General features: G+C 35.4%; 1 protein-coding gene across 3 annotated transcripts in view; it reads right to left on the reverse strand.

Moving 5' to 3' along the window:
• The window catches only part of VPS50 (VPS50 subunit of EARP/GARPII complex), a 96,788-nt gene that overhangs the window by 22,569 nt on the left and 61,648 nt on the right, over positions 1–12,571 (reverse strand). The window contains exons 21-23 of one of the 3 annotated variants that reach the window (XM_074864399.1): positions 5,989–6,110; positions 3,440–3,531; positions 2,076–2,152 (exon numbers count right to left, since the gene is read on the reverse strand). In XM_074864399.1, coding sequence (XP_074720500.1) covers positions 3,484–3,531; positions 5,989–6,110 — 170 coding nt within the window. In that variant the 3' untranslated portion in view covers positions 2,076–2,152; positions 3,440–3,483. Of the gene's footprint in view, positions 1–2,070; positions 2,153–3,439; positions 3,532–5,988; positions 6,111–12,571 lie in introns of those variants that run through there. The other 2 variants (XM_074864391.1, XM_074864409.1) reach the window with 2 other exon arrangements.

Below are 12,571 nucleotides of genomic sequence, written 5' to 3' on the forward strand. Positions count from 1 at the left end.
GAAAGAACGTTAGAGCAGCTTGGCTTTACTTTGCCAGAAACGGAACCCCCTTCCACTTTGCTTTTTTCTTCACAAAGGAAGCTTAAAATCCAGCCGAATAATAAAAGTAGTATCCTAAAAGGTATCTGATGTAAATTAGATAGCACTAATTCAGTTGCAAACAGGAACTACAGAAAGTCTACAAAAAGCTGGAGGAGATGGCCTCTAAACCCTCTAACTATTCTTGGACAAAGTCCAAGAGGAAAGGTAGGAATGATCCAGCCTAAATTACTGAAGAGTTGACATAGATCATAGAGATCAACCATCACAGGCTCTGGCAGATTAGAGGAACTATTCTGATCTACATGCAATTCTGGCAGAGCCTTAGCCACAGATTCAGAACTGTCAGATTCAGACTATCTTTATGAGAATAAAATACTGAAAGATGCTGCTATCAGGAACTGAAATGTGACAGAAACGATAGTCCATAATGAAGTTACCATGAATAGAAGACAATGCAAAAAACCAAAATTCCCAAAAGGCCATGAGACTGAACCTCACAACACAAACATGAATATTTTCAGGAAGCAATTTACAATTATCTGAGACGAGAGGAGGATTTTGGGAACAGTCCAGAACAGTCCATACAGTCATGAGAAATACCCATTTTATGACACAGTAAAGATTAATCTCAACTTTCATAAACTCTTAAAACTAAGCAAACAATAAAAATACTCAGAAGACTTTTTTTCTTCCTCATGAATCAAAAAGCAAAAAGTTTCCATTTATAGCATAAGAGGAGCATAAGTTCATAAGATATTAATAACCTCATGGAAAGCCTTTAAGTTAATAGTAGTTAGCTAACATTTCTTCCTCTTTTCAAATCTTACCTGGAACATAGCTATTAATTTCAATTGACACTAACATTATCTGTAACAGCACTCTTAAATGACTGAAGAAGAAAAAGAAGTCCTGTTATTTTTCCAATTTACACCTAGAATTTTTTTATTTTTTTTTAATTATTTCGACGATAAAAAATGCAAGACTGTGAAGTACTGTCAGGAACTGTGACTACAGAGTCAGTTTAAAAAATTAATTCCATAACTTGCCATTTTTCCATAATCTTTAACTGATTCCTTTGCAAGATCTCCCTAGAATTAATTTTTCTTTCTGAATACACTGCCTTTGAGATGAATATCAATACGACTAGCCTTTTTCTGTTTTATAAAGGCCAGGGGTTTTTAGTTATTGTATGCTCCCTCTCGTGACTCTCTAAGAAATGGCCCCAAAACCCTTTAAGAAGCTTCTCTGAAATAACAGTTTAGGATTCAATATAAAACACATAATGTACAGTTCTGTGGAGTGCCAAATCCTTGTGAAAGTCAAGAGTAGAGCATCTGTCTTTTACTTCTTTCTAAGGCAGAAGCCTTAGAAAATAAATCCTTCCTGCAGCATCCATGGTATTAATTACTATACAAGCCTTTTATGATACTGTTAGAAAATTTCTTCACTTTCTACTACCAGTGTGACACAAGCACCATATGTACTTTTCTCATTTTGAAAATAACTCATGAAGTGGCCAATGGGATATAATCTATAAAATACATCAGGGAAAGTTCCCCACAATTCAGAAATGACTTAACAAAGCCCTTAATATACTACTATTATCTTATAAGGTGAATGATCTTCCAGACAGCTTACTGGTTTGCTATTCCTTTACCGAAGAAAAATGAGTCACCTATTATGCTGGGTTTTTTTTTTTTTTTTTTTTTTTATAAAACGTCTCATTTAATAAGGGCAATACCGGAATGCCTCTCTTTATTACATGAACTGTAATACATTATAAGATTTAAATACATAATTTTGTCATTACATCTAACAAAAGCTATTGAACTAGTTTTGTTGTATATTAGAAACAAGTTAGTTCATACAATAATGATATCTACATCATGATACGCCATCAGACCAAGCCTTTGTCATTACACACACTGTATATGAAGAGAAAAATCTGAAAGCCACGATGAAATACAATTCCTGAATTTCTTACACAGACCTCTATTTCACTAAGCATTAACAAAATCCAAGTACTTACTAGATCAATCAGACTCTCCTGGATTCTGTTCAGTGTGGTGCGTAATCTGCTGCTACTGAGGCCCAGTCCCGTCGATTCAAACTGGAAGAGACACATTCTATTTAAGTCAGGAAAGGAGAACCCATTGGTTTAAACTTTACAGTAATACAGCAAAACTTCAGTTTGTAAACACTAGCTACAGTTTACTTACGTTAAAGCTTTAGCACATAATCGCAACCATACAAAATGAAAAGAAAATGAACAGAGGTCACGGCACTCAACACTGCACTGGTATGAAGAATGACCCAAGTACCTTCCATGAAGGTAACAGTTTATCATTCATACCTATAAACAAACAGTATACTTTATTGTTATAATACTGTATTTAGGTGCAAGACTCTAGATTTTCTCATTTGGGCAATGTGCCCAGAATGGTGCACCACAATGCCCCCACTGAGAGTTGCGTGCACACCACACCCAAGCTAAATGGTCTTAATTTCTCTATCAAGCTACAAAATCTCTTATAATTCCTTATTAATATCTAACTTTCATATGTAAAATTATATCCATTGATCCTTATAAAACAGTCATTATTAATGCTTATAAGATCTACCTGAGGAATGTGCCATCTTCATGTTCATGGCTCAGAAGTAATATGGGGCATATGTTCAGCTGGGATAAATCAATATAGCTACACTGATTTCCTGGTAAATGCAGTGAGAATTATAGCAGCTGAGGGTCTGTTTTGACATGCCTAACTAATGTAGGTACTTATCTTCTACTTCCAATTAAAAAAACAAAGAGCAAACTAACACAACAAAGGAAGTGGAAATTGGACAGCTAAGAAACACACATTTACATCAAGAATCTGGAAGTATTTGAATACAGTTCTGGTATGTGATTCACACCAAAAGGCAATTTACTGAACAATATGTAGAGCATTGTTGTATTATTCGACTTCCTTTCAATTCACTAAATCATGGAAGGAAGTGTTCAAGTTCAGGTCATCTTATCTGCTCTTTTTAAATACAAAAAGTTATAATTTAGGACCCCATTTACTGTATCTAACATTTCTGACTTAAGATGTCCATCTGCCCCAACCCTCCTATGTATTCAACGAAAATTTACACCTGAGCTGAATTCCCACCAGAATTACACACTGCTGAAATCTATAACCTGATTTAGGAGATATAAATCACTATCCTAGTGTCCATGTTTGATAAAAAGAATGTTTACACCTTTGTTTCTCTACAGATGAAGTAAGCTTTTTTCCAAAAAATAATTTGTATTTTCTTCTTTTACTGTAGAAGTATCAGTTCTGAACTGCCTTTGATTTTGCAAGTATATGGGTGAAAATGAAAATAACTTTCTTCCCTTTAAGAAACACACCCTTAATTCTCTTTTTTCCCTCCTTAATGTCATATAGCAGTTTTTCAAGACATGGCCGTAAGGATCTGCAAATCCAAGACTGGATATTCTCCCTGTTAAGGTAAGAACAAACAGGAAAAAATACCCTGCTTAAAGGAAAAAAAATACATATATTTAAAAATGTATTTGCAAGTTTCAGCCATTAAATTTCATTTTAAGAAATCTGCGCCTGTATCAAAACTACACATCACCAGTCTGCCACTAATTCTTTTTCTTTCTGCCTTTCAATTACTAACTTTCAATAGCTATTAGTAACTGTCACTTATTCTATAATTATATATTTCTTTCCACAAAATGGCATTTTCATATTTGAAACATATCTGAATGAAAAAGAATCTAAAACCAAACTTAGATTTCCATAAAACATTACATATCAATAACTCCACATTTATCAAGCAACCAATTACAGCCTGAAGTCAGAATTGTGCATCCGTATGTACGAGGGGAAAAAAAAAACACACCACCACAATAAACAATCAAAAATCCAAAAAAGATTGTTGCTTAGCATTATTCCACAAGGACAGAGCCTCATGACTTCACACAGAACATGTCACTCATCAGTATAGCTGCTTTGTTTCATGGAAGTTTTTGCTATTTCTATATGCAAAATGATAGATATTTAAATTCCACAAATTGATGACCTAGTAAGGCTAATAAGCAGAGCATTAGACAATTCACAGAATAATTTTACTCACCACCAATTTTACATAACCTCTTATAATTAAAAAAAAAAGTGTTTTCCATAAGAATGGCTATTGGTTTACAAATTATTATGTCTACTCAAAAAAAATAAAACACCTCAAATTTATTCTGCTAAGGAAGACTATTCTGTGGCATGTTCATGAACATCTTACACTTTAGTGAGTAGATATTAAATATAGTCAAATCCTTTTAATTTCATGTTAGGTTGCTCCATAATTTGAGATAAGGAGGAAAGGCAGCCTTAACTTGCATTCCACAATTTCAAAAGGTTTTGAAAGAGCAATTCTGGTTACAGTGGTGTGCAACTCTCAGCAGCGAAGAAAGTCAAATACTGACTACATAGGATAATCGTTCTAAAGAGGTCTGGAAAAAACAATGACTTAACATCTTGACCAGACATAGAACGCAAAAATGTATATTTTAAATCCTTGGTTTTCACTGAACTGACAACTCTTCTTATGTGTGTACTAACTCACACATACAACATAAGCACAATATTCATTACAAATTTTAACCATTTTTAAGGAAGCTGTATTACTAGAGTACTTTTAAGAATCCCATTTGATGCTATTTTGTAAATAAAAATAAAACAGGAACACTCTCAGCAGTCTAAATCATGTACTATCATCCATCTCTACTTTCCAAAGATTTACAAACACTATGGGGAGTGAGGACATTTAAGCAGCATTACAAGAGGGTTCATTACATTCATAGTAAAGCATTATGTTTCCCATGGAAAATCATCTGTCTGAACAAAAATTAGGCACACTATAAAACCATCACAATTTTACCACCCATCTACTATAATGTTTACCTGCCTAGCACTGTGCTGTTCTCTAATGAGGAACACTGTATGGGCTTTAAAAACATAAAACAGAGGTGCAAAAAAATAAAACACAATGTGAGTACTGGAGCAGCTCACTAAACCAATGGGAAACAATTATCTTAAAAAAACAAACAAAAAAAATCAAAACCACCCATCTTCTAAACAAATTGAAAACACATTTGTCCTGCCAAAGAGAACAGCTCAAAACCATTTAGAACCATATGTTGAGTCTGAAAATCCATTATAATTTGCCAACAGATGATGATGAATTTGGAACCCCACAATATTATTACTTGTGGGGTCATTTAGGGTCCAAGAGAGGAGAAAATTGTTTTTACATGCAGCTTTTCATAAATGCTTTAAGACAATTCTGTTGAAAGTTGATCTGTTATGTACAGACATTGACAACAAGTATTTATTTCAACTACAAGATCACTCAAAAACGTTGTTTTCATCAATACAATTAGTTTGACAGAAGAATACTAGAGCTGAAAAAGTTTACTTCAAACCTCTTAAAGCTGAGTTACTACTTAGCTTTCATAGCCCCATTCTCCTCCTTCTTTTGCTATTCTTATCTAAGTTAGAGAAACACATACAGGAAAATGAAATCACCTCGTACTCTCTAGGCTCCAAACCATCACCCTCCTTCTGCAGACTGCTGAAAGTTCCCCACTTTCTGCCACTACTTTTAGTTATTTCATGTTGTCTTTCCTCCCTTTCAAATAACTGCTGGAAAAAAAAAGAGTACAGACTCTATTCAAAACATAACAGGATTCATGTCCCAGTGATAATGATGCTCCCAGTACTTATTCCCCTTATTGCTGATCTAATCAGCCTTTTCTTACTCCTGCATTCAAATCCATTCTGTTGCCACTAATTTTTCTGGGGATTACATATTAGGTAGTATTTTAAGTAAAGTGATCTCAGTATTCTCATTTTGTGTGTACAGTGGTACTTGGAAATGAATAATGTTTCTACCTACCGTATCATTTCGGCCAAAAAACGTATAGACTGCATACAGATAGTAATCGAAGAGCTGGGACATGAAGTGGATCACATCAAATGCAATTGGTTTCAGAATATTCATCATCTGCATGTATTTCCCTTAAAAATTAAATACAGAAGATCAGTTTCCTCAGCACAAGTGCTACAAAGACAGTGCTGAGTTTGACAAACTCAAAATCAGCTTCACAAAGTTTATTATTTAGCCTTGAATACTGATTATGAACAACTTAGCAATATTTTAGAGGTTGGGAGGTTTAAAATCAAAGCTAAATATGATGACTGAAACACCACAAATGTCTCGAGACTTCTCCAAATGTGGATGTCAATCTCTATTGAAATGTCTTGAACCACTCTTGGCCCTCTGGTACCAAATTCAAACTATACAACTTCCTGGAATCTCTACAAGTTTCAGTTTCATTTAGCCAAAAAATAATAAACCCCTAAAGTAGTCTCTGGCAAACGATATATAGAACCACTGACGATTTTACGCATTAGTGTGTTTATATATGCACATATGGATATTTTTCAAGCAATAGAAAAGCACAGTATAAAAATTGTATGTCCAAGACTGAATTTCACCCAACAACTCCAGGAATAATGTGTTTCACATCAGTGACGTAACATTTCCTGCTCTTCTTCCTTTTTATCCTGGGGTGAGAAACCCAAGTAAGTTTAAGATGTATGTTTGAAATGTTCCTAGAGGGACAGATTGACAGAAGAGGAGGATGCTGTGACCCTGGCACATCCTGGGAGAAGAATAATTCCTTCTCTTCTTTCCTGTCCTCTGTTGTTGCGTTTTTGACTTGGGAAAATCAAAAATTAAAAAAATTTTTAAAAAAACCACCAAGCCTCAGAGGACCTTCTTCTATAGGTTAGCAGAGGCAAACTGATCACAGGATTTGGGCTTGGAAAGAAATTTTTCCCTAAAGGTCTAGTTCACATGGCCTATAGTTTTTAGGTATTATGTTTTCCAGCATAGGGCATGGATCTTTTCACAGGGTCATACAAGAAGCATACTTAATGAAAACCCTGATATTGCAAAGACCCTACATTTCCTGCTGGCTAGCTCAAAAATTACATACTGCTTACCCTATTAGCGTCTTAAAAACATAAAGAATATATTATAAGCTTTGGGTTATTATGAAAACAGATAGCAATTTCTGAACCAAAACATAAATGCAGTCTACCCAGCATGTAGGTTATAGCAGATTATTTAACAAATTGTCACATTCCAGACATGTTTTGATGTGACAGGTTGGAAAAAATTACATGAGGGTGCTAAATTCCTTTTTTCTGTAGTCAGTAACACTGTTTTTCAAGTTAATGCTGTCTCCAGCAAAGTAATTTACTAATCGATACAGAAATTGTTGTTTGAAGCAGAGAAACTAAGAAACAAAATTAGCTTTTAGTATCAGGGGGAGTTATTTTATTTTTTTTAAGCAAATACTTGTGTAGGCCAGTAAAAATAACGTTAATTTGACAAGTACACAATACAGTTATACAGCTGGTAAGATGATATAGCACTATGGTAAGAATCAAGCAATAACCTGACAATGCTACTTTCCAGATTTCTATCTACCTTACACTCCCTGCTTGTACACTATGCATCTGTGCCCCAGTTTACTAATACATACAAGCATGTATTTTGTCATTTTTGGAGATTTGACACTGGTTGTAACACTTAATATTTGGCAGTTTAGCACAATAGTTAATTCTATGCTTAATTATTAATGTTTTGACACACAGCATTATGAACAAACTGAAAAGCAGACTTAAAAAATTCTATTTGTCTTCCAAAAGGGAAAACCAAATGCAGCCAAACCCAGCACAGCCTAACATGGAAATTTTCAGATGTTTGGGAAAGGATGGTACCCTAATCAAAGCAGCTGTCACCTTCATACACGTTATCTGAATATTCTGTATTGCCACAGGCTGCTTTTTCCCACTTACTCTGTGATAAACACATTTTTAAACTTGCCTGCAACCTATACACGATGTAAGGGTGATGTGTCACATTCTGGACAGTGAGATTTCCAAGTATCTGCACAGCTGGTGTCAATATTCAAGGTAATCTCTCGGGCAGTATCTTACACTTTTCCAAAGGGCTATATACTGCACACTGCCCAAATATTGTCCCCGTAAAAATCTTCTGATGCCAAGAACATTTCTCTATTACTACATCACTCAGCATCTTGACACAACAAATGTTCCAAGAACATTTCCTCCTAGTTGCTCTAACAGGATGCCAACTTTTAACTTCTATACACTGTCACCTAGTTTCACTAAAGGTCCTGTACTGGGTGGAAAAGGGGTTTATGAGAGCATTTCCAAACAAAGCCAACAGCCCAAATCCACACTGTGCTAGAAACTTCCAGAAATACTTGAAAAATACCACTTAGATTTTCACCAGCTCGAAGTAGCTTGACTTTCTAGAGGCTCTCCATCAATAGTTAAAACTGCTAAACATTTGCCAAGTTTCTTGTGAAGTATTATTTCCAGTGCTTCTTTTGTCCTTAAAGACAGTAAGTAGAGAGTACTCCCTATCAGACTAATCTGTACAACACTGATCACTAAAACTAAAAAGGTAAATAAATACACAATCTCCTGAATAATATGTATTTGAGTTTTAGCATATCTGTGGTCATTAGTAAAATAATATCCTAGGGGCGTCTCAGAATTCCAAACATGCAGCTTCTTATGACATACTTTGGGAGCTAAAATGCCACTTCGAAGGAAAAAGTGAAAAGCTCATAGTAATTATATAATTTTGAAAGACTGTATGATCCAAGTTTTTTTAAGTTCCATGAGGTTCTATGCTATGTGACCAATCACTTACTTTGTCATCACCATTATTTTCTTAAAAGTTAATGGGTTTTAAAGCAAACAAAATCTAAGTGTTTCTTCCCCAGAAACATTCACAACAAAAGCAAAAATGAGGCCAAAAAAAACGCATTAAGAAACCCAACCTAAGAAATACCCATTAAACCATTTCTTAAGTCAGAAAGATATTAAGATAAGAAATCACCCAATCAATATATACAATGGCACAGTCGTTAATTATTCTTATTGATGTATAGGACCTATGTCAAAATATTCCATACAAATTTAAACACAAGTTGATTCTTCCCTTACATTTTAAGTTAACACACAGTGGAAAAAATTAACCTTATAAATTAATCTAATGGTTACTTTATACCAGAAACAGGTAAATAATTACCTGGTTTATTAACTTGAGGGAAAACCAGATAAATTTAACTGCTCACTTGAAATTTAAATTAAGTTATAGCAGCTCCCAAAAGTCTTCAGTTATTCATAGCAATTCATTTATGTGGTTTATAAATATTAAGCTACACTTTGTATTATTCATCTAGCCCCCAAACAAAACATACAGCACACAGAAATAGTTCAAAGTGGGTTATGAGCACTGTTATACTCATTCACTGAGCACTACTACTCACATAACATTCCTAAAAACTGAAGCAACAATTTCTGTTACTTGATTGGGCAATTTAAACCCGCATCTTCATCTCACTCCAGACTTCCCTTTTAAAACCTAGTTTCCTTTATTATTTGTTTTTTAACTAAGATCAGGAAGCTGACCTAGATCTACCAAAAGTCGTGCTGATGCAACATATAGGAGGCAGGAATGTCAGTGACAAAATGTAGCAGAGATGAAAACCACTTTAGTACTTCCATTACTGCCACCAAAACAAATGACTCTTAAAATAGAGCCTTATTTTCAAGGAACAGAACTTTTAAAAGAGTACAGGCTTTCTGTAGATAAGACAGATCTATAGTGCCCTCCGTACGACATTAGGCCCCTACTTATTTTTTGAGGCGCCACACCACTGGTCTTGCATATGCAATTCACTCTGTCCAACTTTACCTGAAAACTAGACCCTGAGCCACACTGGTTGCCTAGATCTCCTGTGCAGAGGGCAAGCAGCTCCAGAAGACAAGTGCTAAGATATCTATACGATGACATGCAAGCAAAGACATCCAGGTCAGACAACAAACTCTATCATCTTCTGAAATTAGTGTTAAGTACTGTGGCATTTTCCTAGCCAAAAATCTGAGACGGTGAAAGACAAACTGGAGCCTTCCATAGCATCAGCAGAGACTGCTGTTCGAAGACAGGCATGCTCCACAGTATTCCTGTCTGCAGGGGGAGAACCCAGTGGAGTGGATCACACCTGGATCTCCTACAACCTAGCATCACATCCAGCTAAATCTGCTAAGCAACAACATGCTTATCTTCACATTTAATAGGGATGATTCAAGAGGAAAGGGGGGAGACAAGAAGGAAGAAAAAAACTAATGAATCCAATAGTCCGGCTAAATAGCAGTATTTTATTTGTTTTTTCTTTCTGTAGTCATTAACTATTAAAGAAATATGTCTGATGCCCCTGGGGATGCTGCCTGGAAGAAGTGAATTAACTATTTTTATGTGAAGGCTAAAAGCTATGACGAAAGATGAAGGCATTTTCAACTTGTGTAGTAGAGGTGTAATATGCAGTTTATGTCTAACAAACACAGTGCAAAAAACCCGTTTCATGTATGATATCAAATGGTAGGTATTCCTCAAAAAAAAATACAAATTAAGATAAAAGTGAGGTGGGGTCATAGTGTATTAGAAACACGAGAAACTGCAAACTAAAAGCAAAGCATGACTATTACAAGGACAAAGGGGAAAAACAGACCTATTCGCTCAGGAAGTTATTTTAAGAGCTAGAAGTACCAAAAGTCTTGCCAAAACTAAATTTTCCAAAGATCGTAAAAATCAAGAGTTTTCCAATTACAGAGGACTAACAAAGGCAACCCAGACCAGAGTGACATGACAGGACAGAAATTGTAGACAAACAAGACAGTCCAAAAGCAAGAATGAATAGCTTGCTTTGGTTTTCACTAGGGACAATGACACTGACAGTGAGGAAAGTGAGGGGAAGGGAAACGGAGTGACTAATAGAACTGGCCACTTCCAACCACACTGAGAATGAGCTGGAAAAGACCTTAAAACAGTCAAGCTACAGGAGCAATGTAAGCAGGATGTCATAAAAAATGGCCATGAAATCACCAGTCTGATAATCAGTGTAATAACCTGTGTGGGCAATAAGCAGTCAGGCTGTGATTGAAAAGCATCAAATAACAACATATTCAAGAAGAGGAAAATAGTCATCCAAGCAACTATTGATCCACTGCTTTAATCTGCAGGATGCAGGGCTTCAGATTAAGTTTTGAAAAAAGTATGGAAGTGACAGAAGCAGAAATACAGAGGCAAAACTAAGATAAAACAAATCATGGATCTACCAGAAGTGAACTGTACCAGACTAAGATATATATTCTTTTTAGGGAACCTACATCATTTTCTAGATAAAAGACACAGTACATTTCATCTATCTGGGATTTAGTGAAAGTATTAACTTAAAATATTGCACAGTAAAAAAGTGAAGCTAGAGTTTTTTAAACGAGTAAGGGTTTACTAAAAGAGAAGACAGAATGGAGCGTGTTGAAAAGGGAGGTATCTGGAAAACCTACGAGTGGAGTTCCCAGCAACTGGTCTCTTCTTTAGTATTTTCATGAATGACTCTGGCATAACAATAAGAGTGTGATAATGGAAAAAAAATAAGGAGGCACCATCAAAACAGAAAAGGACTGACATAATGTACAGGAGGAACTGGAGGACCTTGATGACTGCCATAATAAAAAGTGGATGAAATTCAGTAGTACAAAATGTAAAGCCATGCATTCGGGGACCAATTAATTAAAAACACTCATCTTTCTACTATAAACTAGTAGTTCATCCCTTGGAAAAAAACTCGGAAAGTGAAAGATCTGCTGGCTGTACAAGCTCATTACAGAGAAACTGAACTGCCAGTACAAGGAAGCTATGAGAAATCCAAAGAGGTGCAAAAGGGAGGCAACTTGTGACCAGAATGCTGCGATACATCAGTGACACAATGCAGTGAGATCTCATACAGACTGTTACACATGATTTTGACAAGTCTATAACAAGGGCAGAAAACAAGCTTGTAAGAAAGTAGGGGACTTAAGCTTCTGGCAGATAAATACAGAGGATATGAAAAAGCTTGGCACATTTAGTTTAGCAAATCAAAGACTGAGAAGAAATAGGATTACTTTCTGTAAAAGCAGCAGGGCAGGATGCATCAATGAACAAGATGATCTGTTAAACCTAAAGTTTTATTTTGGCATAAGATCAAGCAGGCAGAAAATTGGTGGATAATTTATTTTTTTTTAACCATTAGGTTGATGAGGCTTCTGGAATAGAATTCCTATTAGAGTGGTGTGAACAAAACATAAGTATTTTTAAGCTGGAGCTCAAAACCAAGCATATTTACAGGCAGTACTAAATGACATCTTCCTGTAACAGGGGCTGCAGGAGGTCCCTTTTCAATTCCATGTTCCAAGTAATGCTGTATCAGTCATTACAGGAACAACAGAAAACATCCCCAATAGCACAAAAATTGGAAATTAAATGTTATTTCCAGAAGGGGAAAAAAGCATATATATGAGCTTTGAAAACAATGTTTATGTCTGGGGTT

This window comes from Strix uralensis, chromosome 1 (assembly GCF_047716275.1).
Source record: "Strix uralensis isolate ZFMK-TIS-50842 chromosome 1, bStrUra1, whole genome shotgun sequence".
In the NCBI taxonomy this organism is placed as follows: domain Eukaryota; kingdom Metazoa; phylum Chordata; class Aves; order Strigiformes; family Strigidae; genus Strix; species Strix uralensis.